The 25341-nt window shown below is 43.3% G+C and overlaps 1 protein-coding gene across 1 annotated transcript; it reads right to left on the bottom strand.

Moving 5' to 3' along the window:
* Positions 1-123: 123 nt before the first annotated feature.
* Positions 124-24661, bottom strand: LOC122944153 (mucin-2-like). Its single transcript, XM_044302383.1, has 8 exons — positions 24523-24661; positions 21538-23285; positions 20331-20389; positions 19774-19922; positions 6221-10225; positions 4459-4577; positions 3700-3822; positions 124-666 (listed from the first exon to the last, which is right to left on the bottom strand). The coding sequence occupies exons 1-8, from the start codon at positions 24659-24661 to the stop codon at positions 640-642; spliced, it is 6369 nt and encodes a 2122-aa protein (XP_044158318.1). The 3' UTR covers positions 124-639.
* Positions 24662-25341: the final 680 nt, after the last annotated feature.

Raw genomic sequence — 25341 nt, 5'->3', positions numbered from 1 at the left:
ATATTAAGATGTGGACATCCAGTCACTTTTGTTAGTAGTGTGACATCTATGTGCTCTGTGACCTGCTATATATGTAATAATGGACATGGAATTTAATTGTTGCATCATTTATTTATTAATCAGCATAAATAAGATCATTTACTGTAAACCTCTCTTTTAGCATCTAAACAGCATTCTCCATTTGTACAAATCTGCATTAACTGAATCATAAAAAATATAGTCATATCATAAAAAATAAATTAGAACATTTCCATATTAATAGTCCCATTGGGAACTGCAGGTGGTGGCAGCACATGGAGTAAGAAGGCACGGGCGTGATTACTTACTCACTGTAAACATCATACACAGTTATTACCATCTCTCTGACACATAGAGATGCTGCATCAATAAGCAGCACTTGTCCTTCTATACAGAATTCATTTGCCCTTTCAGAGTCCCTGTTCACATTGGGAAGGTCTTCAGTGCACGTTTCTTATATAAATACACCTGAAAGTCCTTAATCACGGCATTATTAGCAGTCCTTGTGTTCGCTTTGTAAACCTCATCAGGAATAAGTCCTCATTTTAAGTGTCCCATGGGTCATATGTAAACAGTAAAGTTACTTTCTTTTCGGATGCTTCCTCTGCTCTTGTGGCCACCTCAGTGGTTTACTTGATAAGATCCTCTCTGTAACAATAATAAGTAAGATTTAGCAGAGATTTGCTGTCTCATCATTAATAGGCCCTATGAAATAATGTTTCCCCTGAGAGGCAGAAGTATGGATGAAGAACAGAGCATCATGAGCCACTGGTGGAAGAGACAGTAGATTTATATCTCCCGTAAGCTCCAGTAGACATGATAGCGAAGCGGGAATCACTGGTCATAGCTGCACCCTAATGGAACAGACATAAAAAGTAACAGCACCTGTAGGGATTGGTTTGCAGTTGTTTTAGCACCTCCGGGGAGTGGTGTGGACTATTTTCAGCACCTCTAGGGAGTGGCTTGCAGTATTTTCAGCACCTCTAGGGAGTGGCTTGCAGTATTTTCAGCACCTCTAGGGAGTGGCTTGCAGTATTTTCAGCACATCTAGGGAGTGACCTGCAGTATTTTTTGCATCTCTATGGAGTGGCCTGCAGTATTTTTAGCACCTCTAGGGAGTGGCTTGCAGTATTTTCAGCACCTCTAGGAAGTGGCCTGCAGTATATTTTAGCACCTCTAGGGAGTGGCTTGCAGTATTTTCAGCACCTCTAGGGAGTGGCTTGCAGTATTTTCAGCACCTCTAGGGAGTAGAGTTGTTGCGATACCAAATTTTTTATTCGGTTTCGATACCATGAAAAAGTATTGCGATACTCGATACCATTCGATACCACGCGAAAAAAAAATAAACCAAAAAAGCCACGTGCATTCCGCATGTTTAAAAATGGCGAATCGCGCAGTTTTTATAAAAAATTTTCTGTTCCGGCGTTCACCACCTAGATTTTTTTAAATATTTTAATAGTTTGGACTTTTCTGACGTGGCGATATGTAATATGTTTATTATTTATATATTTTATATATGTGAAATTGGGAAAAGGGGGTCATTTATACTTCATATTTTGGTGGGGGTTTTTTTTACTTTTTTTTTTACACTTTTTATTTAATAACTATTTCCCCCCTTAGGCTACTTTCACACTAGCGTTCGGGTGTCCGCTTGTGAGCTCCGTTTGAAGGGGCTCACAAGCGGCCCCGAACGCATCCGTCCAGCCCTAATGCATTCCGAGTGTATGCGGATCCGCTCAGAATGCATCAGTCTGGCAGCGTTCAGCCTCCGCTCCGCTCAGCAGGCGGACACCTGAACGCTCCTTGCAGCGTTCGGGTGTCCGCCTGGCCGTGCGGAGGCAAGCGGATCCGTCCAGACTTACAATGTTTACAATGGAAGTCAATGGAGACGGATCCGCTTGAAGATGCCACACTATGGCTCAATCTTCAAACGGATCCGTCCCCCATTGACTTTCAATGTAAAAGTCTGGACGGATCCGCTCAGGCTACTTTCACAGTTAGAATTTTTTTTACAATATAATGCAGACGGATCCGTTCTGAACGGATCCACCGTCTGCATTATATGAGCGGATCCGTCTCAGAGCGTCCTGGCTGCCATGGTAACTGATCGGAGTCCCAGGCTTACACAGCTGGGGCTCCGATCAGAAGCTGCCACTGCACCACCAATGAGGGGGAGGGGAGAGGTCCCTGTGGCCACTGCCACCAATGATTTTAATACTGGGGGGTTGAGAGGGGCCGGCGCACTGTGCCACCAATGATTTTAATGGGATGGGGGGTTGAGGGGCACACTGAACCACCAATGATAAATTACCCCTTTATACAGGAGGCGGGTACTGGCAGATTAGCAGTTAACCCCTTAGGTGCCGCACCTGAGGGGTTAACTGCCTCTGATCGCAGCTCCCTGTCAGGGGCAGGGTGCCGGCAATGTGATTCTGCTGCCGGCACCCACCTCCTGTATTGTGTTAGACTGACTTTCACTATCCGGCCATACAGAACCGCGCCCAGCGATGTCCCAGCACTCACCATTAGTCCTGGGCGCCGCTCCGTTCGCCTGCAGTGCTCCATTACTGTCTTCACTAGTGGGCGTTCCTTCTTCCTGGCTGTAGCGCTGTCCAATCGCAGCGCAGGGAGAAGGAACGCCCACTAGTGAAGCTGATGTCTCCTCCCATTGCTCCGATAGTAATGAGCAGCATGTGGAGCAGGAGAGGAGACAGTAATGGAGCACTGCGGGCGAACGGAGCGGCACCCAGGACTAATGGTGAGTGCTGGGGCATCGCTGGGCGCCGCTCTGTGGGAAATGGGAATAGTCCTATTTGGTAGCGCAGTGCGCCCGCCCCCCCTCTCTTCTCATTGGTGGCAGCGGCAGCAGCACAGGGGGAGGGAGGACAGCTTCCTTCTCCCCGTGCTGCTGAGAGAACATGAGCGCGCCGATAGCAGCGCGCTCATGTTCAGAGATACTAGACTGCGCAGAAGCGCAGCCCAGTATCGAATAAAACGGAAATCCCGGTATCGTATCGATACCGGGACAAAAGTATCGATTGGGTATCGAAATTTCGATACCCGCAACAACCCTACTAGGGAGTGGCCTGCAGTATTTTTAGCACCTCTAGGAAGTGGCTTGTAGTATTTTTTAGCACATCTAGGGAGTGGCCTGCAGTATTTTTAGCACCTCTAGGAAGTGGCTTGTAGTATTTTTTAGCACATCTAGGGAGTGGCCTGCAGTATTTTTAGCACCTCTAGGGAGTGGCTTGAGCATTTTTAGCACCTCTAGGGAGTGACCTGTAGTATTTTTTAGCACCTCTAGGGAGTGGCCTGCAGTATTTTTTAGCACCTCTAGGGAGTGGCCTGCTGTTTTTTTTAGCACCTCTAGGGAGTGGCTTGCAGTATTTTTAGCACGTCTAGGGAGTGGCTTGCAGTATTTTCAGCACGTCTAGGGAGTGGCTTGCAGTATTTTCAGCACGTCTAGGGAGTGGCTTGCAGTATTTTCAGCACCTCTAGGGAGTGGCTTGCAGTATTTTTAGCACTCGTAGGGAGTGTTTTGCAGTATCTTTAGCACTCATAGGGAGTGGCTTGCAGTTGTTTCATTCAAAGAATGAATTTGGGGAGCTGAGGTGTCTTTAATTGGTGTTTTTGGTGGTGGAAATGTAGCTTATGTTCTAGCAATTGATGAGTCTCTCTTACCTTGGAAGTTGGCATTTTCACCCCAACACTTCGGACCCTCACACCAGACTCGGGTAGATCATATGCAGTAGCCTGAATGCTAGCACCGGCGGCTCCCTGAAAACACAACCCCAGTCTGATGGCCTAGGAGACAGAAAATCAAGCTGTGAAACAGCTAAAAGCTGCCCATATAAAACATACTTCTCTATCTGGAGAGTCGTGATCCAAAGTTATAATGACCTTCAACTTGTGGGCCCTGGGATGTTACAAACAAATTGGGTACGGTTTGGCACTATATATTTATTGCATGTGATCTTCTAGACCATGTATGGCACCTTTATCTATGGACTGGACAGTACTATTTTTGGGGCACTGCTCTTTGTTCACTATATAACAGGAACTGTGCATTTCTTTTATTTTGGCAGTATATGGTGATGTCTTATAACCACTGCAAAGTATGGCAGTATCACATGGGCAATATATAATTATGTTATTTTTCTTACTTGACATCAATGTTATGTGTTCACTGTATGTTGCTATATGTTGGTAGCACTATATGGCAGTATTGTAAATGCTATCAGCTTCCAAAACCAGTCCTAATCAAAGAAATATAAGTCACTGGGACATTTGAGTGCCACTGGTATCCAATGTGCGATGTATCCAGAAGATCATTGTGGAAGACCCAATGCTAATGTGAACATAGCCGCAGACAGCCGCTGTGTATTCTACAATATATACCATTCAACCTTTGATAATATATTCCTATCAGCATTTACACACCATGAAAATGAGTAATGGCACCAGCAGGACTGCCACACTGGTCATCACAATCAAAGCAATGGCAAAGGCAGGTAAGCCCGATTCTTCACCGGCATCTGCTGCAATACCACCCGTTGTCCCTAGAAGTAGAAGTAAGAGTCATGCTCGATGTAATAACTGCAATATACATTACATAAGGACATGAAACCAGATCTTTCATGTTTTCTTGGTAGAGATCCCAATCGACCAGGGTCTGCATGCAGTTTTGGAAGCCACAATTAGGAGTGGATCATTAAAGGAGAGATAGTATACAGGACAGATACAGTACAACTTCTCATTTTGTATAATTCACTCTTGATTTTGGCTCCCAAAACTGCATGCAGAAACCTGACCATGTGGCCATACCCTTAGATCCAGGAACATGAGGCTCCTTTCCCAGAACCACCACCCAACCTTCTTACACTCAACCCCATGATCCAGAGATCAACCAAATTCTGCTGCTTAACACTTCCATACTGAATATCAGTCATTCTAGTCCCCTCTATCCTCTATTGCTTCGCTAGAGCTCCTCACACATTTTTGAGCTGTCATGAACTATCCATCTGATCTTACTGCTGGAAGGTGCAATGATGAGAGTAGAGATATGCATATCCTGCCTAGATGGACCTCTGACCCTCAGAAAGCCTTGAAGAATCTCATACATTACTCATGGCCTCCCTGTATATTCCCAAACTCCAAACACTGATCATGGGTACATTGTGTTACGGATTGCTACAGTGACGACAGGAGGAGATACATTGTGATTAGAGATGAGCGAATTTCATATTTTGAAATTCATTCGCGCTTCGTTTGGTGGTAAAAGCAGAATTGCTCTATGGATTCCGTTACCACGGACCATAACGCAATTCTATGCCGAAATTCATAACGGAATGTCTTTAGAGGTATTCCGTTATTCATTCCGTCATATGGCCTGCATAACGGATCCATCGCGTTTCCTTTATGCAGGCGAGTCCTCTCCTGCATAACGGAAATGGGACGGATCGTTATGTAGGCCTATAGACTTCTATTATGACGGAACGAATAACGGAATGCCTCTAAAGACATTTCATTATGAATTTCGTCATAGACTTGCGTTATGGTCCGTGGTAACGGAATCCATAGCGCAATTCTGCTTTTACCACCAAACGAAGCGTGATCGAATTTCATAACATGAAGTTCGCTCATCTCTAATTGTAATACTGATTGTTACAGTGACAACAGGTGAGAATGCATTGCATAGAGATTCTCACAGTGACCACAGAAGTAGATACATGGTGATGTCATTTTTGCTGTGACAATTTTCTAACTCTTTATTAAAAAGATGCTTTCTCCAGATATCGTTATCTATAGCTGTGACTGCTCAGAATCTCTGCAATAACTGAACATCTGTGAGGCATGAAAGTCTGACCGTTTTTTGTCTTAATTAGGGCTGATATTAAACAAAACTGTGGCTGAGATTAAGGCAGGGGGCTCACCCCGAACACTGATCAGGTCCCTCTAGAAGCAGTCACAGGATTGTGGGCTGAGGGACAGACTGCAGAGCTCCTGAGTGCGGGAGAACATGACAGCAGGCAGTAGATATCCCTTTAGCAGCTGAACTCTCTAAAATCTAAGAAAACTCCTCTCCAAGATTGTGGAGGGATACATCCTGTGGCTTGTAAACACACAAGTCGTAGGCAATGGTATGTACATTTATGCTCTACATATAATACATATAACTATAACATGCAAATCTATAAGGTACCTGATATGTTGATTGATCCAGGCTCGGTGCTACCTCCTGTTGTACTCCTGGTATCTGACATAGTGGTGGCTTCAGTTGTAGCTTCAGAAGGTGTGATAGTGCTTGTAGTAGTGACCAAAGGTGTAATGGTGACCACAGATGTTGTAGTGGCACTTGGTGTAATGTTGACCAAAGGTGTTGTGACCACTGCTGCTGTGGTGGCACCTGGTGTAGGGGTGTCTGCAGGTGTGGTGCTGACCAAAGTTTTTGTGGTGGCACTTGGTGAAGTGGTGACCATATTTGTAGTGGTGTCCACAGGTGTTGGTGTGGTGACTATAGTTGTTGAGGTAGCACCTGGGGTAGTGGTGACCACAGATGTAGTGGTGACCAAAGTATTTGCGGTGGCACCTGCTGTAGTGGTGACCAGAGGTACAGTGGTGACCAAAGTACTTATGGTGGCATCTGTTGTGGTGGGAACCACAGGTGTAGTGGTGACCAAAGTAGTTATGGTGGCACCTGGTGTAGTGGTGACCACAGGTGTAGTGATCACCAATGGTGTTGTGGTGGCACCTGCTGTAGTGGTGACAACAGGTGTAGTGGAGACCAAAATATTTGCAGTGGCACCTTCTGTAGTGGTGACTAGAGGTACAGTGGGGACAAAAGTACTTGTTGTGGCATCTGGAGTAGTGGTGACCACAGGTGTAGTGGTCACCAATGGTGTTGTTGTGGCACCTGCTGTAGTGGTGACAACAGGTGTAGTGGTGACCAAAGTATTTGTGGTGGCACCTTCTGTAGTGGTGACCAGAGGTACAGTGGTGACAAAAGAACTTGTGGTGGCATCTAGTGTTGTGGTGACTACAGGTGTAGTGGTCACCAATGGTGTTGTGGTGGCACCTGCTGTAGTGGTGACAACAGGTGTAGTGGTGATCAAAGTACTTGTGGTGGCATCTGCTGTAGTGGTGACAAGAGGTACAGTGGTGACCAAAGTACTTGTGGTGGCATCTGGTGTGGTGGTAACCACAGGTGTAGTGGTCACCAATGGTGTTGTGGTGGCACCTGCTGTACTGGTGACAACAGGTGTAGTGGTGACCAAAGTATTTGTGGTGACACCTTCTGTAGTGGTGACCAGAGGTACAGTGGTGACCAAAGTACTTATGGTGGCATCTGTTGTGGTGGGAACCACAGGTGTAGTGGTGACAAAAGTAGTTGTGGTGGCACCTGGTGTAGTGGTCACCACAGGTGTAGTGGTCACCAATGGTGTTGTGGTGGCTCCTGCTGTAGTGGTGACAACAGGTGTAGTGGTGACCAAAATATTTGCGGTGGCACCTTCTGTAGTGGTGACTAGAGGTACAGTGGTGAAAAAAGTACTTGTGGTGGCATCTGGTGTAGAGGTGACCACAGGTGTAGATGTCACCAATGGTGTTGTTGTGGCACCTTCTGTAGTGGTGACAACAGGTGCAGTGGTGACCAAAGTATTTGTGGTGACACCTTCTGTAGTGGTGACAAAAGTACTTGTGGTGGCATCTGGTGTTGTGGTGACCACAGGTGTAGTGGTCACCAATGGTGTTGTGGTGGCACCTGCTGTAGTGGTGACAACAGGTGTAGTGGTGATCAAAGTACTTGTGGTGGCTTCATCTGTAGTGGTGACCAGAGGTACAGTGGTGACCAAAGTACTTGTGGTGGCATCTGGTGCGGTGGTAACCACAGGTGTAGTGGTCACCAATGGTGTTGTGGTAGCACCTGCTGTAGTGGTGACAACAGGTGTAGTGGTGATCAAAGTACTTGTGGTGGCATCTGCTGTAGTGGTGACAAGAGGTACAGTGGTGACCAAAGTACTTGTGGTGGCATCTGGTGTGGTGGTAACCACAGGTGTAGTGGTCACCAATGGTGTTGTGGTGGCACCTGCTGTACTGGTGACAACAGGTGTAGTGGTGACCAAAGTATTTGTGGTGGCACCTTCTGTAGTGGTGACCAGAGGTACAGTGGTGACCAAAGTACTTATGGTGGCATCTGTTGTGGTGGGAACCACAGGTGTAGTGGTGACAAAAGTAGTTGTGGTGGCACCTTGTGTAGTGGTCACCAATGGTGTTGTGGTGGCACCTGCTGTAGTGGTGACAACAGGTGTAGTGGTGACCAAAATATTTGCGGTGGCACCTTCTGTAGTGGTGACTAGAGGTACAGTGGTGACAAAAGTACTTGTGGTGGCATCTGGTGTAGAGGTGACCACAGGTGTAGATGTCACCAATGGTGTTGTTGTGGCACCTTCTGTAGTGGTGACAACAGGTGCAGTGGTGACCAAAGTATTTGTGGTGGCACCTTCTGTAGTGGTGACAAAAGTACTTGTGGTGGCATCTGGTGTTGTGGTGACCACAGGTGTAGTGGTCACCAATGGTGTTGTGGTGGCACCTGCTGTAGTGGTGACAACAGGTGTAGTGGTGATCAAAGTACTTGTGGTGGCATCTGCTGTAGTGGTGACCAGAGGTACAGTGGTGACCAAAGTACTTGTGGTGGCATCTGGTGTGGTGGTAACCACAGGTGTAGTGGTCACCAATGGTGTTGTGGTGGCACCTGCTGTACTGGTGACAACAGGTGTAGTGGTGACCAAAGTATTTGTGGTGGCACCTTCTGTAGTGGTGACCAGAGGTACAGTGGTGACAAAAGTACTTGCGGTGTCATCTGGTGTTGTGGGAACCACAGGTATTGTAGTGGCACCTGGTGTAGTGGTGACCATAGGTGTAGTGGTCACTAATGGTGTTGTGGTGGCACCTGCTGTAGTGGTGACAACAGGTGTAGTGGTGACAAAAGTAGTTGTGGTGGCACCTGGTGTAGTGGTCACCAATGGTGTTGTGGTGGCACCTGCTGTAGTGGTGACAACAGGTGTAGTGGCGACCAAAATATTTGCGGTGGCACCTTCTGTAGTGGTGACTAGAGGTACAGTGGTGACAAAAGTACTTGTGGTGGCATCTGGTGTAGAGGTGACCACAGGTGTAGATGTCACCAATGGTGTTGTTGTGGCACCTTCTGTAGTGGTCACAACAGGTGCAGTGGTGACCAAAGTATTTGTGGTGGCACCTTCTGTAGTGGTGACAAAGGTACTTGTGGTGGCATCTGGTGTTGTGGTGACCACAGGTGTAGTGGTCACTAATGGTGTTGTGGTGGCACCTGCTGTAGTGGTGACAACAGGTGTAGTGGTGATCAAAGTACTTGTGGTGGCATCTGCTGTAGTGGTGACCAAAGTACTTGTGGTGGCATCTGGTGTGGTGGTAACCACAGGTGTAGTGGTCACCAATGGTGTTGTGGTGGCACCTGCTGTACTGGTGACAACAGGTGTAGTGGTGACCAAAGTATTTGTGGTGGCACCTTCTGTAGTGGTGACCAGAGGTACAGTGGTGACAAAAGTACTTGCGGTGTCATCTGGTGTTGTGGGAACCACAGGTGTTGTAGTGGCACCTGGTGTAGTGGTGACCATAGGTGTAGTGGTCACCAATGGTGTTGTGGTGGCACCTGCTGTAGTGGTGACAACAGGTGTAGTGGTGATCAAAGTATTTGTGGTGGCATCTTCTGTAGTGGTGACCAGAGGTACAGTGGTGACCAAAGTACTTGTGGTGGCATCTGGTGTGGTGGTAACCACAGGTGTAGTGGTCACCGATGGTGTTGTGGTGGCACCTGCTGTACTGGTGACAACAGGTGTAGTGGTGACCAAAGTATTTGTGGTGGCACCTTCTGTAGTGGTGACCAGAGGTACAGTGGTGACAAAAGTACTTGTGGTGGCATCTGGTGTGGTGACCACAGGTGTAGTTGTCACCAATGTTGTAACTTCAAATGTTGTAGTAGCGACTTCATTTGTCGTGGGGGTAACTTCAGATGTTGCAGCAGTGGTAACTCCAGGTGTTGTGGTGGCACTTGGGGTAGTGGTGGCTTCAGGCATGGTAATGCTTGGCGTGGTAGGAACTTCAGATGTTGTTGTGACAGATGTCATAGACTGAGAGGGCTGAGTAGTTGTTGGTGGAAAAAATAGAGTTGTACCTATAAAATATAAAACAGTTATCTTAAGGGTACAGGGTGCCTAAAACCATAGCATGGTCTAAAATTCTATTAAGGCAATTTTCAGTCTTAAAAATCATAATTAAGTCCAATATTCTGTGCTGATTCATTTTTTATATATCTTTTTGTCTCCAGAAAATTATTTATCTTATACAAATCTCCAAATGTTCTGTATAGACATATTTAAAATAATGAAGTACTATCTGCTTGCACCCATCATTAGATGAGCTCAGAAGCCTATAGTAAGTTCCTGAGCTTCCCGTAATGATGGCTGTATATATTTCTGCATATCGTAATCTTCTGAGCTCCCTCTAGTGGTGGCTGTATATATCTGTATGTATAAATATCCTGAGCTTCCTCTAGTGGAGGCTGCATATATCTGTATGCAGTAATCTCCTGAGCTCCCTCTAGTGGTGGCTGTATATATCTGTATGCAGTAATCTCCTGAGCTCCCTCTAGATGTGGCTGTATATATCTGTATGCAGTAATCTCCTGAGCTCCCTCTAGTGGTGGCTGTATATATCTGTCTGCAGTAATCTCCTGAGCTTCCTCTAGTGGTGGCTGTATATATCTGTATGCAGTAATCTCCTGAGCTCCCTTTAGTGGTGGCTGTATATATCGGTATGTAGTAACCTCCTGAGCGCCATCTAGTGGTGGCTGTATATATATCTGCATGTATTAATCTCCTGAGCTCCATCTAGTGGAGGCTGTTTATATCTGTATGTAAAAAATCTCCTGAGCTTTCTCTAGTGGTGGCTGTATATATCTGACTGTAGTAAGCCCCTGAGATCTCTGTAGTGGAGGCTGTATATACCTGTATGTAGTAATCTCCTGAGCTCCCTCTAGTGGTGGCTGTATATATCTGTATGTAGTAATCTCCTGAGCTCCCTCTAGTGGTGGCTGTATATATCTGAATGGAGAAATCTCCTGAGCTCCCTCTAGTGGTGGCCGTATATATCTGTGTGCAGTAATCTCCTGAGCTTCCTCTAGTGGTGGCTGTATATATCTGTATGTAGTAATCTCCTGAGCTCCCTCTAGTGGTGGTTGTATATATCTGAATGGAGAAATCTCCTGAGCTCCCTCTAGTGGTGGCTGTATATATCTGTATGTAGTAATCTCCTGAGCTCCCTCTAGTGGTGGCTGTATATATCTGTAAGTAGTAATCTCCTGAGCTCCCTCTAGTGGTGGCTGTATATATCTGTATGTAGTAATCTCCTGAGCTCCCTCTAGTGGTGGCTGTATATATCTGTATGTAGTAATCTCCTGAGCTCCCTCTATTGGTGGCTGTATATATCTGTATGCAGTAAGCTCCTGAGCTCCCTCTAGTGGTGGCTGTATATATCTGTATGCAGTAAGCTCCTGAGCTCCCTCTAGTGGTGGCTGAATATATCTGTATGTAGTAATCTCCTGAGCTCCCCCTAGTGGTGGCTGTATATATCTGTATGTAGTAATCTCTCTACTGGTGGCTTAAAGCAAAAATAATGTTATCAATACCTATAGGATATTTGGAGCTCTGTTTCAGTAAAGGTGAGCTCCAGTCAAGAAAAGATACAATATGAAATAAACAATAAAAGCAATACATTACAAATTATTCTTGTCTAATGCATATGAATGTGTTGGACCAAATAAATTTTTCACCATTAAAGGTAATGCTGAAAGGATCCACTGTCAGGTTTCCGAGCATGCCAGTCCTCCTCACTTCATCAAACAAGGCTTGTATATCTGTAATGTTCACCACAGTGCCATCGGGAAAGATGATTTCTAAGATGACGTTCACCGATCCAGGTCTGTTAAACATAAGAAAAGACTTAATATATGGAAAATCAGAGAGTCCATTATACACAGATTCATGAGTTTATATCATCTGCCACCACCCTGCAGCAATCATATGGGGCGAGCAATCCTATAGTGTTGAAGGATTCCTCTACTTCAAACAATCCACTTTTCATTGAGCAGGTTCCCCCGAGGGAGGAGGTCGTTGCAGGATCCACCTACAATCTGTTTGCATTACTGGGGGCTAATTTCTTGATCAGGGCTCCCTTCTCACAGAGCTGCACAACCCAAAGCTATTATAAAGGGACAATCAGAAGATAATTACATCATAGAGTGTAATCACCACCAATGTCCATCTTTGTAAAATGCCCATGTTTTCCTCAGACTATAACATGTCACACATGTCAATGGTTTTACTCACCTGAATGAGATTACAGAGACATTCAAATTCCCAAACTTTTGCTGTAGGATATTCTTGATCTGCGGGGAGATGAAATAACGAGAAATAAAACCAATGTACATACAGTTGCAAGAAAAAGTATGTGAACCCTTTGGAATGATATGGATTTCTACACAAATTGGTCATAAAATGTTTTGATATTTGATGTAACATATTATATGCTATTTTACTGTGTTATGGTGACATCCTTGTCACTACCTTTATCACCCTAATAAAAACTAGATCCCTATACTTTTAAGTGAGTGCCCCACTTCCATTTTTTATCTATTTTTTATCTGGTCATAAAATGTGATCTGATCTTCATCTAAGTCACAACAATAGACAATCACAGTCTGCTTAAACTAATAACACACCAAGAATTACATGTTACCATGTTTTTATTGAACACACTATGTAAACATTCACAGTGCAGGTGGAAAAAGTATGTGAACCCTTGGATTTAATAACTGGTTGAACCTCCTTTGGCAGCAATAACTTCAACCAAACGTTTCCTGTAGTTGCAGATCAGACGTGCAAAACGGTCAGGAGTAATTCTTGACCATTCCTCTTTACAGAACTGTTTCAGTTCAGCAATATTCTTGGGATGTCTGGTGTGAATTGCTTTCTTGAGGTCATGCCACAGCATCTCAATCAGGTTGAGGTCAGGACTCTGACTGGGCCACTCCAGAAGGTGGATTTTCCTCTGTTTAAGCCATTCTGTTGTTAATTTACTTCTATGCTTTGGGTCGTTGTCCTGTTGCAACACCCATCTTCTGTTGAGCTTCAGCTGGTGGACAGACGGCTTTAAGTTCTCCTGCAAAATGTCTTGATAAACTTGGGAATTAATTTTTCCTTCGATGATAGCATCTGCCAGGCCCTGACTCAGCAAAGCAGCCCCAAACCATGATGCCCCCACCACCATGCTTCACAGTTGGGATGAGGTTTTGATGTTGGTGTGCTGTGCCTCTTTGTCTCCACACATAGTGTTGTGTGTTTCTTCCAAACAACTCAACTTTGGTTTCATCTGTCCACAGAATATTTTGCCAGTACTGCTGTGGAATATCCAGGTGCTCTTGTGCCACAGCAGTGGCTTCCACTGTGGTCTCCTCCCATGAAATCCATTCTTGTTTAGTGTTTTACGTATCGTAGATTCGCTAACAGGGATGTTAGCATATGCCAGAGACTTTTGTAAGTCTTTAGCTGACACTCTAGGATTCTTCTTCACCTCATTGAGCAGTCTGCGCTGTGCTCTTGCAGTCATCTTTACAGGACGTCCACTCCCAGGGAGAGTAGCGGCAGTGCTGAACTTTCTCCATTTATAGACAATTTTTCTTACCGTGGACTGATGAACAGCAAGGCTTTTAGAGATACTTTTATAACCCTTTCCAGCTTTATGCAAGTCAACAATCCTTAATCGTAGGTCTTCTGAGAGCTCTATTGTGCGAGGCATCATTCACACCAGGCAATGCTTCTTGTGAAAAGCAAACCCAGAACTGGTGTGTGTTTTTATAGGGCAGGGCAGCTGTAACCAACACCTCCAATCTCATCTCATTGATTGGACTCCAGTTTGCTGACACATCACTCCAATTAGCTCTTGGAGATGTCATTAGTCTAGGGGTTCACATACTTTTTCCACCTGCACTGTGAATGTTTACATGGTGTGTTCAATAAAAACATGGTAACATGTAATTCTTTGTGTGTTATTAGTTTAAGCAGACTGTGATTGTCTATTGTTGTGATGAAGATCAGATCACATTTTATGACCAATTTGTGCAGAAATCCATATCATTCCAAAGGGTTCACATACTTTTTCTTGCAACTGTATATATCCTGACATCTGTCATCACAGCACGACTGCTGGAGCGGGATTAGGCTTATGTACTTAAAGAGGTCGTCCAATTACAAACACGTTTTATCCATAAATTAGAGGATAAGTGTCTGATTGGCGGGGTTCTTACCACTTGGCCCAGTCGATCTCAAGAACAGGGGTCCTGTTTTCACCCATTTAAATGGAGCAGCAGCCACACATGTGTGCTTGCACTCTATTCAACTCTATGGAACTGATGGAGATAGTCTAACGGTTGTACTTGGCGACCTCCAGTAGTCCCATAAAGTTTAATGAAGCACAAGGGAAAATGTGTGACTGCCACTTTATTCAAATAGGGGAAAACATGATCCACAGGGCTACAGCAGTCAGACCACCATTGGTCACTGTGATAGTTAGATCCCTTCCAGTAATAGGGGATAAGTGTATGTAATGGCACAACATCATAAAGAAAAATGCATCATGACAATATGACATATGATATAAAGACACTCCAACAATTAAGAGAAAGAAGGGGCTAATTTAGCATTGTGACCTTGTCAGGGATTATTCCCCGCACAATGAGGCTGACCGACCCTTTGTAATAATAAGATAAACAAAAATTGATTTGTCACCTCTGTTAATTATCGGTATAATTTCTAGACTATTTGTACACCATTCATCTTCTATCTTGTCAGGTACATTGCTTTGGGGCAATTGTTTTATTATTGCATTTTACTAACTCTGAGCTATAAATCATTGTTTATTAAAGATTTTGGAGCTTTTTTCTTTGTGCCGCCTTGAGATTCTCTAGTAGCAGGCTCAGAATTTTTACTTTGTCCCATCAGGCTTCTCAGCTGATGACTCCTTATCTCTGGTCTCTGACCTCCTAAACACTCATTATAACTCAATTCTTATCTTACTGATAAGCATGTGGTTTAACTAAGTGTTTATGAAATTTTAGTAATTTAAAGATAAGGTTTATTAGATGACCAGCACAATGTGAAAGTATAATTCACAAAGCTAGATAGTTAACCCTTTGTGACAAAATAAATGTTAGCCCAATATGAGTAATATTATATCACTGAAAAAGAATTGTCCTCGAAGGGGTATACTGTATACCATTTCAAGATATGATTATGTTACTTACAGCCAGTTCTATTCCGCTCTGTAGTTTCTGGAATTCCTCTGAGCTGCTGTTAGTGAGATTACTGCTAAATTCCATGTCAGGTAGTGTAAAAGTCATATTTGCTTTTGAAGGCCCTGATATTGGCTGAGGTTCTAGAGTAGTCGTAGATGTAGAGGTTGTTAGTTCTGTTGTTTTTAGTTCTGTACTTATAATCGTCTCTGTTGGTGTTGAAAACTGTGTGGTAGTTGAAGCTTGTGGAGTTGTAGTTTCTATTGCTGGAGCTTGTGAAGGTGTTGTATCTTCTGTGGTTGGTTTATTCTGTGACGGTGTTGTAGCTTCTGTAATTGTTGGGGCCTGTGATGTTGTTGTTGATGCTGTGGTTGTTTCAGCCTGTGAAGTTATCGTAGATGTTATGAGTGTTTCAGCCTGGGAAGTTGCCGTCGATTCTGTGGTTGTTGGAGACTGTGAAGTTGTTGTATCTTCTGTGGTTGTTGGAGACTGTGAAGTTGTTGTATCTTCTGTGGTTGTTGGAGACTGTGAAGTTGTTGTATCTTCTGTGGTTGTTGGAGACTGTGAAGTTGTTGTATCTTCTGTGGTTGTTGGAAACTGTGAAGTTATTGTAGATTCTGTGGTTGTTGGAACCTGTAAAGTTGTAGCATTAGTGGTTATTGAAGTCTGTGAAGGTGTTGTAGCTTGTGTGGTTGTTTCAGCCTGTGAAGTTGTTGAAGATTCTGTCATTGTTGTAGTCTGTGAAGTTATTGAAGATTCTATAGATGTTTCAGCCTGGGAAGGTGTTGTAGCTTCTGTGGTTGTTGGAGACTGGGAAGCTGTTGTAGCTTGTATGGTAGTTGGAGCCAGTGAAGTTATTGTAAATTCTATCGATGTTTCCGCCTGTGAAGTTGCTGTTGCTTCTGAGGTTGTTGGAGACTGTGACATTGTAGTTGATTCTGTGTTTGTTGTAGCCTGCGAAATTGTTGTAAGTTTTGTTGTGGCTGGAGCCTGTGAAGTTGTAGTAGATTCTGTGGTTTTAGCCAGTAAAGGTGTTGTAGCTTCTGTGGTTGTTGAAGCTTGTGAATTTGTTGTAGGTTCTGTGGTTGTCATTATCTCTGTCATTGTTGTAGGCTGTGAAGTTGTTTTAGGTTCTGTGGTTGTCATTGTCTCTGTTGTAGAAGACTGTGTGGTAATTGAAGCTTGTGGAGTTGTAAGTTCTGTTGTTGTAGCTTCTGAGGTTGTTGCAGCCTGTGATGTTGTAGATTCCATGGTTGTTTCAGCCTGTGAAGTTGTTGTTGGTGTGGTGGTGACCAAAGTAGTTATGGTGGCACCTGGTGTAGTGGTAACCACAGGTGTAGTTGTCACCAATGGTGTTGTGGTGGCACCTGCCATAGTGGTGACAACAGGTGTAGTGGTGACCAAAGTATTGGTGGTGCCATCTGCAGTAGTGTTGACCAGAGGTACAGTGGTGACCAAAGTACTTGTGGTGGCATCTGGTGTGATGGGAAACACAGGTGTAGTGGTTACCAAAATAGTTGTGGTGGCACCTGCTGTAGGGGTGGCCACAGGTGTAGTGGTTATCAATGGTGTTGTGGTGGTACTTAGTGTAGTGATGACCTCAGGTGTTGTAGCGACACTCGGTGTAGTTTTAAATCCAGGAGTTGTGATGTTATTTGGTGGGGTTGTAACTTCAGATGTTGCAGTGGTAACTCCAGGTGTTGTGGTGGCACTTGGGGTAGTGGTGGCTTCAGGAATGGTAATGCTTGGAGTGGTAGGAACTTCAGATGTTGTTACGACAGATGTCATAGACTGAGAGGGCTGAGTGGTTGTTGGTAGAAAAAGAGTTGTACCTATAAAATATAAAACAGTTGTCTTAAGACTCTAAAGGGTACAGGGTGCCTAAAACCATAGCATGGGCAAAAATTCTGATAAGGCAACTTTCAGTCTTGAAAATCACAATTAAGTCCAATATTCTGTGCTGATTCATTTTTAATATATCTTTTTGTTTCCAGAAAATCATTTATCTGATACAAATCTCCAAATGTTGTGTATAGACATATTGTAAAATAATGAAGTACTATCTGCTTGCACCCATCATTAGAGGAGCTCAGAAGCTGTGACGACCACCCGCCAATCCCGTCGTACTATGCCACAGTTGCCATACAGGTCTCGTCAACTAGAGACTCCTGGAGGCGAATCCACTGTGAGCACAGAAGACGTGTAAGATTGGTTGGTGGGCCCAGAAAGGATGCAATCACGATTGTATGTACAATCGGTAAAAATAAAATTACTGATTTCACGCTGGAAATCAAATTAATTTGCTGCCACCACTCTTCGTATTGAATCGGGGCGAAGAGACCCCGGCTAGCTAATCCTAAAGGGACGAAACGGTTATTTGCAACCTAGCTAGTACATTAACAATTTATAAAAATAAAACAATTTGGTAGTATGTCTTCTGAGGACAGAGCTCTTAGCATAGATCAGGTCATCAAGTAACAAGGGCAAAACTGGAACGATGAAATCGTTAGTTTTTATTCTAAAACTACACACAAAAATATATATATTAAAGCTGACAGATAAATATACCTGCCAGGTGAACAGATTGGTTTGGATAGAAATAGTTAGAGGTGGAAGGGAATAGAATGTCTGTAAGTTCAGATTTACCGTGGTAGAGTCCAGTAATAGGCAAAGTCTTTGAAATAATAATCCAAGATGGTGGGTGTGCCCGTGTCCCTGCGGGCGGTCGAGATGTTAGACGACGTCAGATGGTAGATGAAGGACCCAGGACCTGAGTGTGTCACTGTTTTTACCTACTCTGAAGCGGGGAGTGGTTATGACACGTTCAGGTCCAGCCTTGGGTAATTGGAACAGGGGCAGTCCTTTGCCCCATAGGGAGAAAACCTGGCAGCATCTTTGCTTTGCCCATTTCTCCATATCCCGTAAGTCCAATCAAGAAATATAGTAGATATTGATAATCAGTACAATTTTACGCATCATCTGATAACAAATACGACTAGAAGATAATACAGGGTGCCCGAGAACCTTTATATCTCAGAGCGGGAATCTCTGATTTGTCCGCGGGTTTCCTAGAAGGTGGGTTAGGAGAACCAAAACCATCTCTGAAAAGATGGTTCCTTTCCCATTTCCATAACCCATGAAATATTAGGAAAATATGGGAAGAATATGAAGTTTATGGATTGGAGGTGACTTTCAGGTCATCTTCCCTCCTGTACCAGCCAGCTGTGTGATAAGGATCTGTCCTTTTCTTCTGAAGCTCGCTGCCCAGGCTAAAGGTGTGAGACCCCTGCTGGTATTGGAGACACTATGGCTGCAGAGAGACAGTTTTTTATGAGGTTCTGTCAAGAGAATACCAGATTGATGGCTACTCAACCTGGCATGGGGCAGGAAGATTCTTTAGCAAGAAGGTGCTAATTGTACCTCTGATCTGTGAGTTACTCCTTTAGTGAAAGAGAAGATTCTTAGTGAAGGCTCTTTTGTCTTTGTGATTGAGAAATATGGCGCATTTGTGATTTCCTAGTATCGCTGTGGATCGCAAAGCGTCACAGAAGCCTATAGACACTGTTGTACACTCAACTCTATAATACTTTAGTATGCAGTAAGTTCCTGAGCTTCCCATAACGATGGCTGTATATATTTCTGCATATCGTAGTCTCATGAGCTCCCTCTAATGGTGGCTGCATATATCTGTATGTATAAATCTCCTGCACGTTCCATAACAATGGCTGTACACATCTGTATACATCTATATGTAGTAATCTCCTGAGCTCCCTCTAGTGGAGGCTGTATATATCTGTATGCAGTAATCTCCTGAGCTCTCTCTAGTGGAGGCTGTATATATCTGTATGTAATAATCTCCTGAGCTCCCTCTTGTGGTGGCTGTATATATCTGTATGCAGTAATCTCCTGAGCTCCCTCTAGTGGTGGCTGTATATATCTGTATGTAGTGATCTCCTGAGCTCCCTCTAGTGGTGGCTGTATATATCTGTATGCAGTAATCTCCTGAACTCCCTCTAGTGGAGGCTGTATATATCTGTATGTAGTAATCTCCTGAGCTCCCTCTAGTGGTGGCCGTATATATCTGTGTGGAGTAATCTCCTGAGCTCCCTCTAGTGGTGGCTGTATAAATCTGTATGTAGTATTCTCCTGAGCTCCCTCTAGTGGTGGACTTATTTATCTGTATGTTGTAATCTTTCTACTGGTGGTTTGAAGCAGAAATAATGTTATCAATACCTATAGGATATTTGGAGCTCTGTTTCAGTAAAGGTGAGCTCCAGCCAAGAAAAGATACAATATGAAATAAATAATAAAATCAATACATTACAAATCATTCTTGTCTAATGCATATGAATGTGTTGGACCAAATAAATTTTTACCATTAAAGGTAATGCTGAAAGGATCCACTGTCAGGTTTCCGAGCATGCCAGTCCTCCTCACTTCATCAAACAAGGCTTGTATATCTGTAATGTTCACCACAGTGCCATTGGGAAAGATTATTTCTAAGTCGGTGATCACTGATCCAGGTCTGATAAACATAAGAAAAGACTTAATACATGGAAAATCAGAGAGTCCATTATACGCAGATTCATGAGTTTATATCAGCTGCCACCACCCTGCAGCTATCATATGGGGCGAGCAATCCTATAGTGTTGAATGATTCCTCTACTTCAAACAATCCACTTTTCATTGAGCAGGTTCCCCCGAGGGAGGAGGTCGTTGCAGGATCCACCTACAATCTGTTTGCATTACTGGGGGCTAATTTCTTGATCACGGCTCCCTTTCCCACAGAGCTGCACAACCCAAAGCTATTATAAAGGGACAATCAGAAGATAATTACATCATAGAGTATATTCACCACCAATGTCCATCTTTGTAAAATGCCCATGTTTTCCTCAGACTATAACATGTCACACATGTCAATGGTTTTACTCACCTGAATGAGATTACAGAGACATTCAAATTCCCAAACTTTTGCTGTAGGATATTCTTGATCTGCGGGGAGATGAAATAACGAGAAATGAAACCAATGTACATATAGATCCTGACATCTGTCATCACAGCACGACTGCTGGAGCGGGATTAGGCAAACACTTACGTTTTATTCAGAGGTTAGAGGATAAGTGTCTGGTTGGCGGGGTTCTTACCACTTGGCCCTGTCGCTCTCAAGAACAGGGGTCCTGTTTTCACCCATTTAAATGGATCAGCAGCCAAACATGTGTGCTTGCACGCTATTCAACTCTATGGAACTGATGGAGATAGTCTAACGGTTGTACTCGGCGACCTCCGGTAGTCCCATAAAGTTTAATGAAGCACAAGGGAAAATATGTGACTGCTACTTTATTCAAATAGGGGGAAACATGATCCACGGGGCTCCAGCGGTCAGACCACCATTGGTCACTGTGATAGTTAGATCCCTTCCAGTAATAGGGGATAAGTGTATGTAATGGCACAACATCATAAAGAAAAATGTAGCATGACAATATGACATATGATATAAAAACACTCTAACAATCAAGAGAAAAAGGGGCCAATTTAGCATTGTGACCTTGTCAGGGAATTATTCCCCGCACAATGAGGCTGACCGACCCTTTGTAATAAAAAGATAAATAAAAATTGATCTGTCACCTCTGTAAATTATCGGTATAATTTCTAGACTATTTGTACACCATTAATCTTCTATCTTGTCAGGTACATTGCTTTGATGCAATTGTTTGATTATTGCATTTTACTCACTCTGAGCTATAAATCAGTGTTTATTAAAGATTTTGGAGCTTTTTTCTTTGTGCGGCCTTGAGATTCTCTAGTAGCAGGCTCTGAATTTTTACTTTGTCCCCTCAGGCTTCTCAGCTGATGACTCCTTATCTCTGGTCTCTGACCTCCTAAACACTCATTATAACTCAGTTGCTATCTTACTGATAAGCATGTGGCTTAACTAAGTGTTTATGAAATTTTAATAATTTAGAGATAAGGTTTATTAGATGACCAGCACAATGTGAAAGTACAATTCACAAAGCTAGATAGTTAACCCTTTGTGCCAAAATTAATTTTAGCCCAACATGAGTAAAATTATATCACAAAAAAAAAATTGTCCTCGAAGGGGTATACTGTATAGCATTTCAGAATATGATTATGTTACTTACAGCCTGTTCTATTTCACTCTGTAGTTTCTGGAATTCCTCTGAGCTGCTGTTAGTGAGATTACTGCTAAATTCCATCTTAGGTAGTGTAAAAGTCATATTTGCTTTTGGAGGCCCTGATATTGGCTGAGGCTCTAGGGAAGTTGTAGATGTAGAGGTTGTTAGTTCTGTTGTTTTTAGTTCTGTACTTATAATTGTCTCTGTTGGTGTTGAAAACTGTGTGGTAGTTGAAGCTTGTGGAGTTGTAGTTTCTATTGCTGGAGCCTGTGAAGGTGTTGTATCTTCTGTGGTTGGTTTATTCTGTGAAGTTGTTGTAGCTTCTGTAATTGTTGGGGCCTGTGATGTTGTTGTAGATGCTGTGGTTGTTTCAGCCTGTGAAGTTATTGTAGATTCTATAATTGTTGTAGTCTTTGAAATTATTGTAGATTCTATGGGTGTTTCAGCCTGGGAAGTTGCTGTCGATTCTGTGGTTGTTGGAGACTGTGAAGTTGTTGTATCTTCTGTGGTTGTTGGAGACTGTGACAATATTGTAGATTCTGTGATTGTTGGAACCTGTAAAGTTGTAGCATTAGTGGTTATTGAAGTCTGTGAAGGTGTTGTAGCTTGTGTGGTTGTTTCAGCCTGTGAAGTTGTTGAAGATTCTGTCATTGTTGTAGTCTGTGAAGTTATTGAAGAGTCTATAGATGTTTCAGCCTGGGAAGGTGTTGTAGCTTCTGTGGTTGTTGGAGACTGGGAAGCTGTTGTAGCTTGTATGGTAGTTGGAGCCAGTGAAGTTATTGTAAATTCTATCGGTGTTTCAGCCTGTGAAGTTGCTGTTGCTTCTGAGGTTGTTGGAGACTGTGACATTGTAGTTGATTCTGTGTTTGTTGTAGCCTGTGAAATTGTTGTAAGTTCTGTGGTGGCTGGAGCCTGTGAAGTTGTAGTAGATTCTGTGGTTTTGGCCAGTAAAGGTGTTATAGCTTCTGTGGTTGTTGAAGCTTGTGAATTTGTTGTAGGTTCTGTGGTTGTCATTATCTCTGTCATTGATGTAGGCTGTGAAGTTGTTTTTGGTTCTGTGGTTGTCATTGTCTCTGTTGTAGAAGACTGTGTGGCAATTGAAGCTTGTGGAGTTGTAAGTTCTGTTGTTGTAGCTTCTGAGGTTGTTGCAGCCTGTGATGTTGTAGATTCCATGGTTGTTTCAGCCTGTGAATTTGTTGTAGGTGTGGTGGTGAACAAAGTAGTTGTGGTGGCACCTGGTGTACTGGTAACCACAGGTGTAGTTGTCACCATTGGTGTTGTGGTGGCACCAGCTGTAGTGGTGACAACAGGTGTAGTGGTGACCAAAGTATTTGTGGTGCCACCTGCTGTAGTGTTGACCAGAGGTACAGTGGTGACCAAAGTACTTGTGGTGGCATCTGGTGTGGTGGGAAACACAGGTGTAGTGGTTACCAAAATAGTTGTGGTGGCACCTGCTGTAGGGGTAGCCACAGGTGTAGTGGTTATCAATGGTGTTGTGGTTGTACTTGGTGTAGTGATGACCTCAGGTGTTGTAGTGACACTCAGTGTAGTTTTAAATCCAGGAGTTGTGATGTTATTTGGTGTGGTTGTAACTTCAGATGTTGCAGTGGTAACTCCAGGTGTTGTGGTGGCACTTGGGGTAGTGGTGGCTTCAGGAATGGTAATGCTTGGAGTGGTAGGAACATCAGATGTTGTTACGACAGATGTCATAGACTGAGAGGGCTGAGAGGTTGTTGGTAGAAAAAGAGTTGTACCTATAAAATATAAAACAGTTGTCTTAAGACTCTTAAGGGTACAGGGTGCCTAAAACCATAGCATGGCCAAAAATTCTGATAAGGCAACTTTCAGTCTTGAAAATCACAATTAAGTCCAATATTCTGTGCTGATTCATTTTTAATATATCTTTTTGTTTCCAGAAAATCATTTATCTGATACAAATCTCCAAATGTTCTGTATAGACATATTATAAAATAATGAAGTACTATCTGCTTGCACCCACCATTAGAGGAGCTCAGAAGCCTATAGACACTGTTGTACACTCAACTCTATAATACTTTAGTATGCAGTAAGTTCCTGAGCTTCCCATAACGATAGCTATATATATTTCTGCATATCGTAGTTTCATGAGCTCCCTCTAATGGTGGCTGCATATATCTGTATGTAAAAATCTCCTGAGCTTCCCATAACGATGGCTGTATACATCTGTATACATCTATATGTAGTAATCTCCTGAGATCCCTCTAGTGGAGGCATCATATATCCGTATGTAGTAATCTCCTGAGCTCTCTCTAGTGGAGGCTGTATATATCTGTATGTAATAATCTGCTGAGCTCCCTCTAGTGGTGGCTGTATATATCTGTATGTAGTATTCTCCTGAGTTCCCTCTAGTGGAGGCTGTATATATCTGTATGTAGAAATCTCCTGAGCTCCCTCTAGTGGAGGCTGTATATATCTGTATGTAGTAATCTCCTGAGCTCCCTCAAGTGGTGGCTGTATATATCTGTATGTAAAACAATCTTCTGAGCTCCCTCTAGTGGTGGCTGTATATATCTGTATGTAGTAATCTCCTGAGCTCCCTCTAGTGGTGGCTGTATATATCTGTATGTAAAACAATCTTCTGAGCTCCCTCTAGTGGTGGCGGTATATATCTGTATGTAGTAATCTCCTGAGCTCCCTCTAGTGGTGGCTGTATATATCTGTATGTAGTGATCTCCTGAGCTCCCTCTAGTGGTGGCTGTATATATGTGTATGCAGTAATCTCCTGAGCTCTCTCTAGTGGTGGCTGTATATATCTGTATGTAGTAATCTCTCTACTGGTGGCTTGAAGCAGAAATAATGTTATCAATACCTATAGGATATTTAGAGCTCTGTTTCAGTAAAGGTGAGCTCCAGCCAAGAAAAGATACAATATGAAATAAATAATAAAATCAATACATTACAAATCATTCTTGTCTAATGCATACGAATGTGTTGGACCAAATAAATTTTTACCATTAAAGGTAATGCTGAAAGGATCCACTGTCAGGTTTCCGAGCATGCCAGTCCTCCTCACTTCATCAAACAAGGCTTGTATATCTGTAATGTTCACCACAGTGCCATTGGGAAAGATTATTTCTAAGTCGGTGATCATCGATCCAGGTCTGATAAACATAAGAAAAGACTTAATACATGGAAAATCAGAGAGTCCATTATAAACAGATTCATGAGTTTATATCAGCTGCCACCACCCTGCAGCTATCATATGGGGCGAGCAATCCTATAGTGTTGAAGGATTCCTCTACTTCAAATAATCCACTTTTCATTGAGCAGGTTCCCCCGAGGGAGGAGGTCGTTGCAGGATCCACCTACAATCTGTATGCATTACTGGGGGCTAATTTCTTGATCAGGGCTCCCTTCCCACTTAGCTGCACAACCCAAAGCTATTATAAAGGGGAAATCAGAAGATAATTACATCATAGAGTGTAATCACCACCAATGTCCATCTTTGTAAAATGCCCATGTTTTCCTCAGACTATAACATGTCACACATGTCAATGGTTTTACTCACCTGAATGAGATTACAGAGACATTCAAATTCCCAAACTTTTGCTGTAGGATATTCTTGATCTGCGGGGAGATGAAATAACGAGAAATGAAACCAATGTACATATAGATCCTGACATCTGTCATCACAGCACGACTGCTGGAGCGGGATTAGGCAAACACTTACGTTTTATCCAGAGGTTAGAGGATAAGTGTCTGATTGGCGGGGTTCTTACCACTTGGCCCTGTCGATCTCAAGGACAGGGGCCCTGTTTTCACCCATTTGAA

Source organism: Bufo gargarizans, chromosome 7 (genome assembly GCF_014858855.1).
Source record: "Bufo gargarizans isolate SCDJY-AF-19 chromosome 7, ASM1485885v1, whole genome shotgun sequence".
Lineage (NCBI taxonomy): Eukaryota > Metazoa > Chordata > Amphibia > Anura > Bufonidae > Bufo > Bufo gargarizans.
This window is presented reverse-complemented; position numbering and strand designations above follow the sequence as displayed.

What these genes read in the sequence shown, in the direction of transcription:
- LOC122944153 (XM_044302383.1), bottom strand. Translation starts at nt 24,661, where the DNA reads ATGATCACCGACTTAGAAATAATCTTTCCCAATGGCACTGTGGTGAAC. An exon ending in AGAGTGAAATAGAACAGGCT is followed by an intron (nt 20,390 to 21,537) that starts GTAAGTAACATA and finishes ATCTCCCCGCAG; the next exon opens with ATCAAGAATATCCTACAGCA. An exon ending in TGGATCAATCAACATATCAG is followed by an intron (nt 4,578 to 6,220) that starts GTACCTTATAGA and finishes TTCTACTTCTAG; the next exon opens with GGACAACGGGTGGTATTGCA.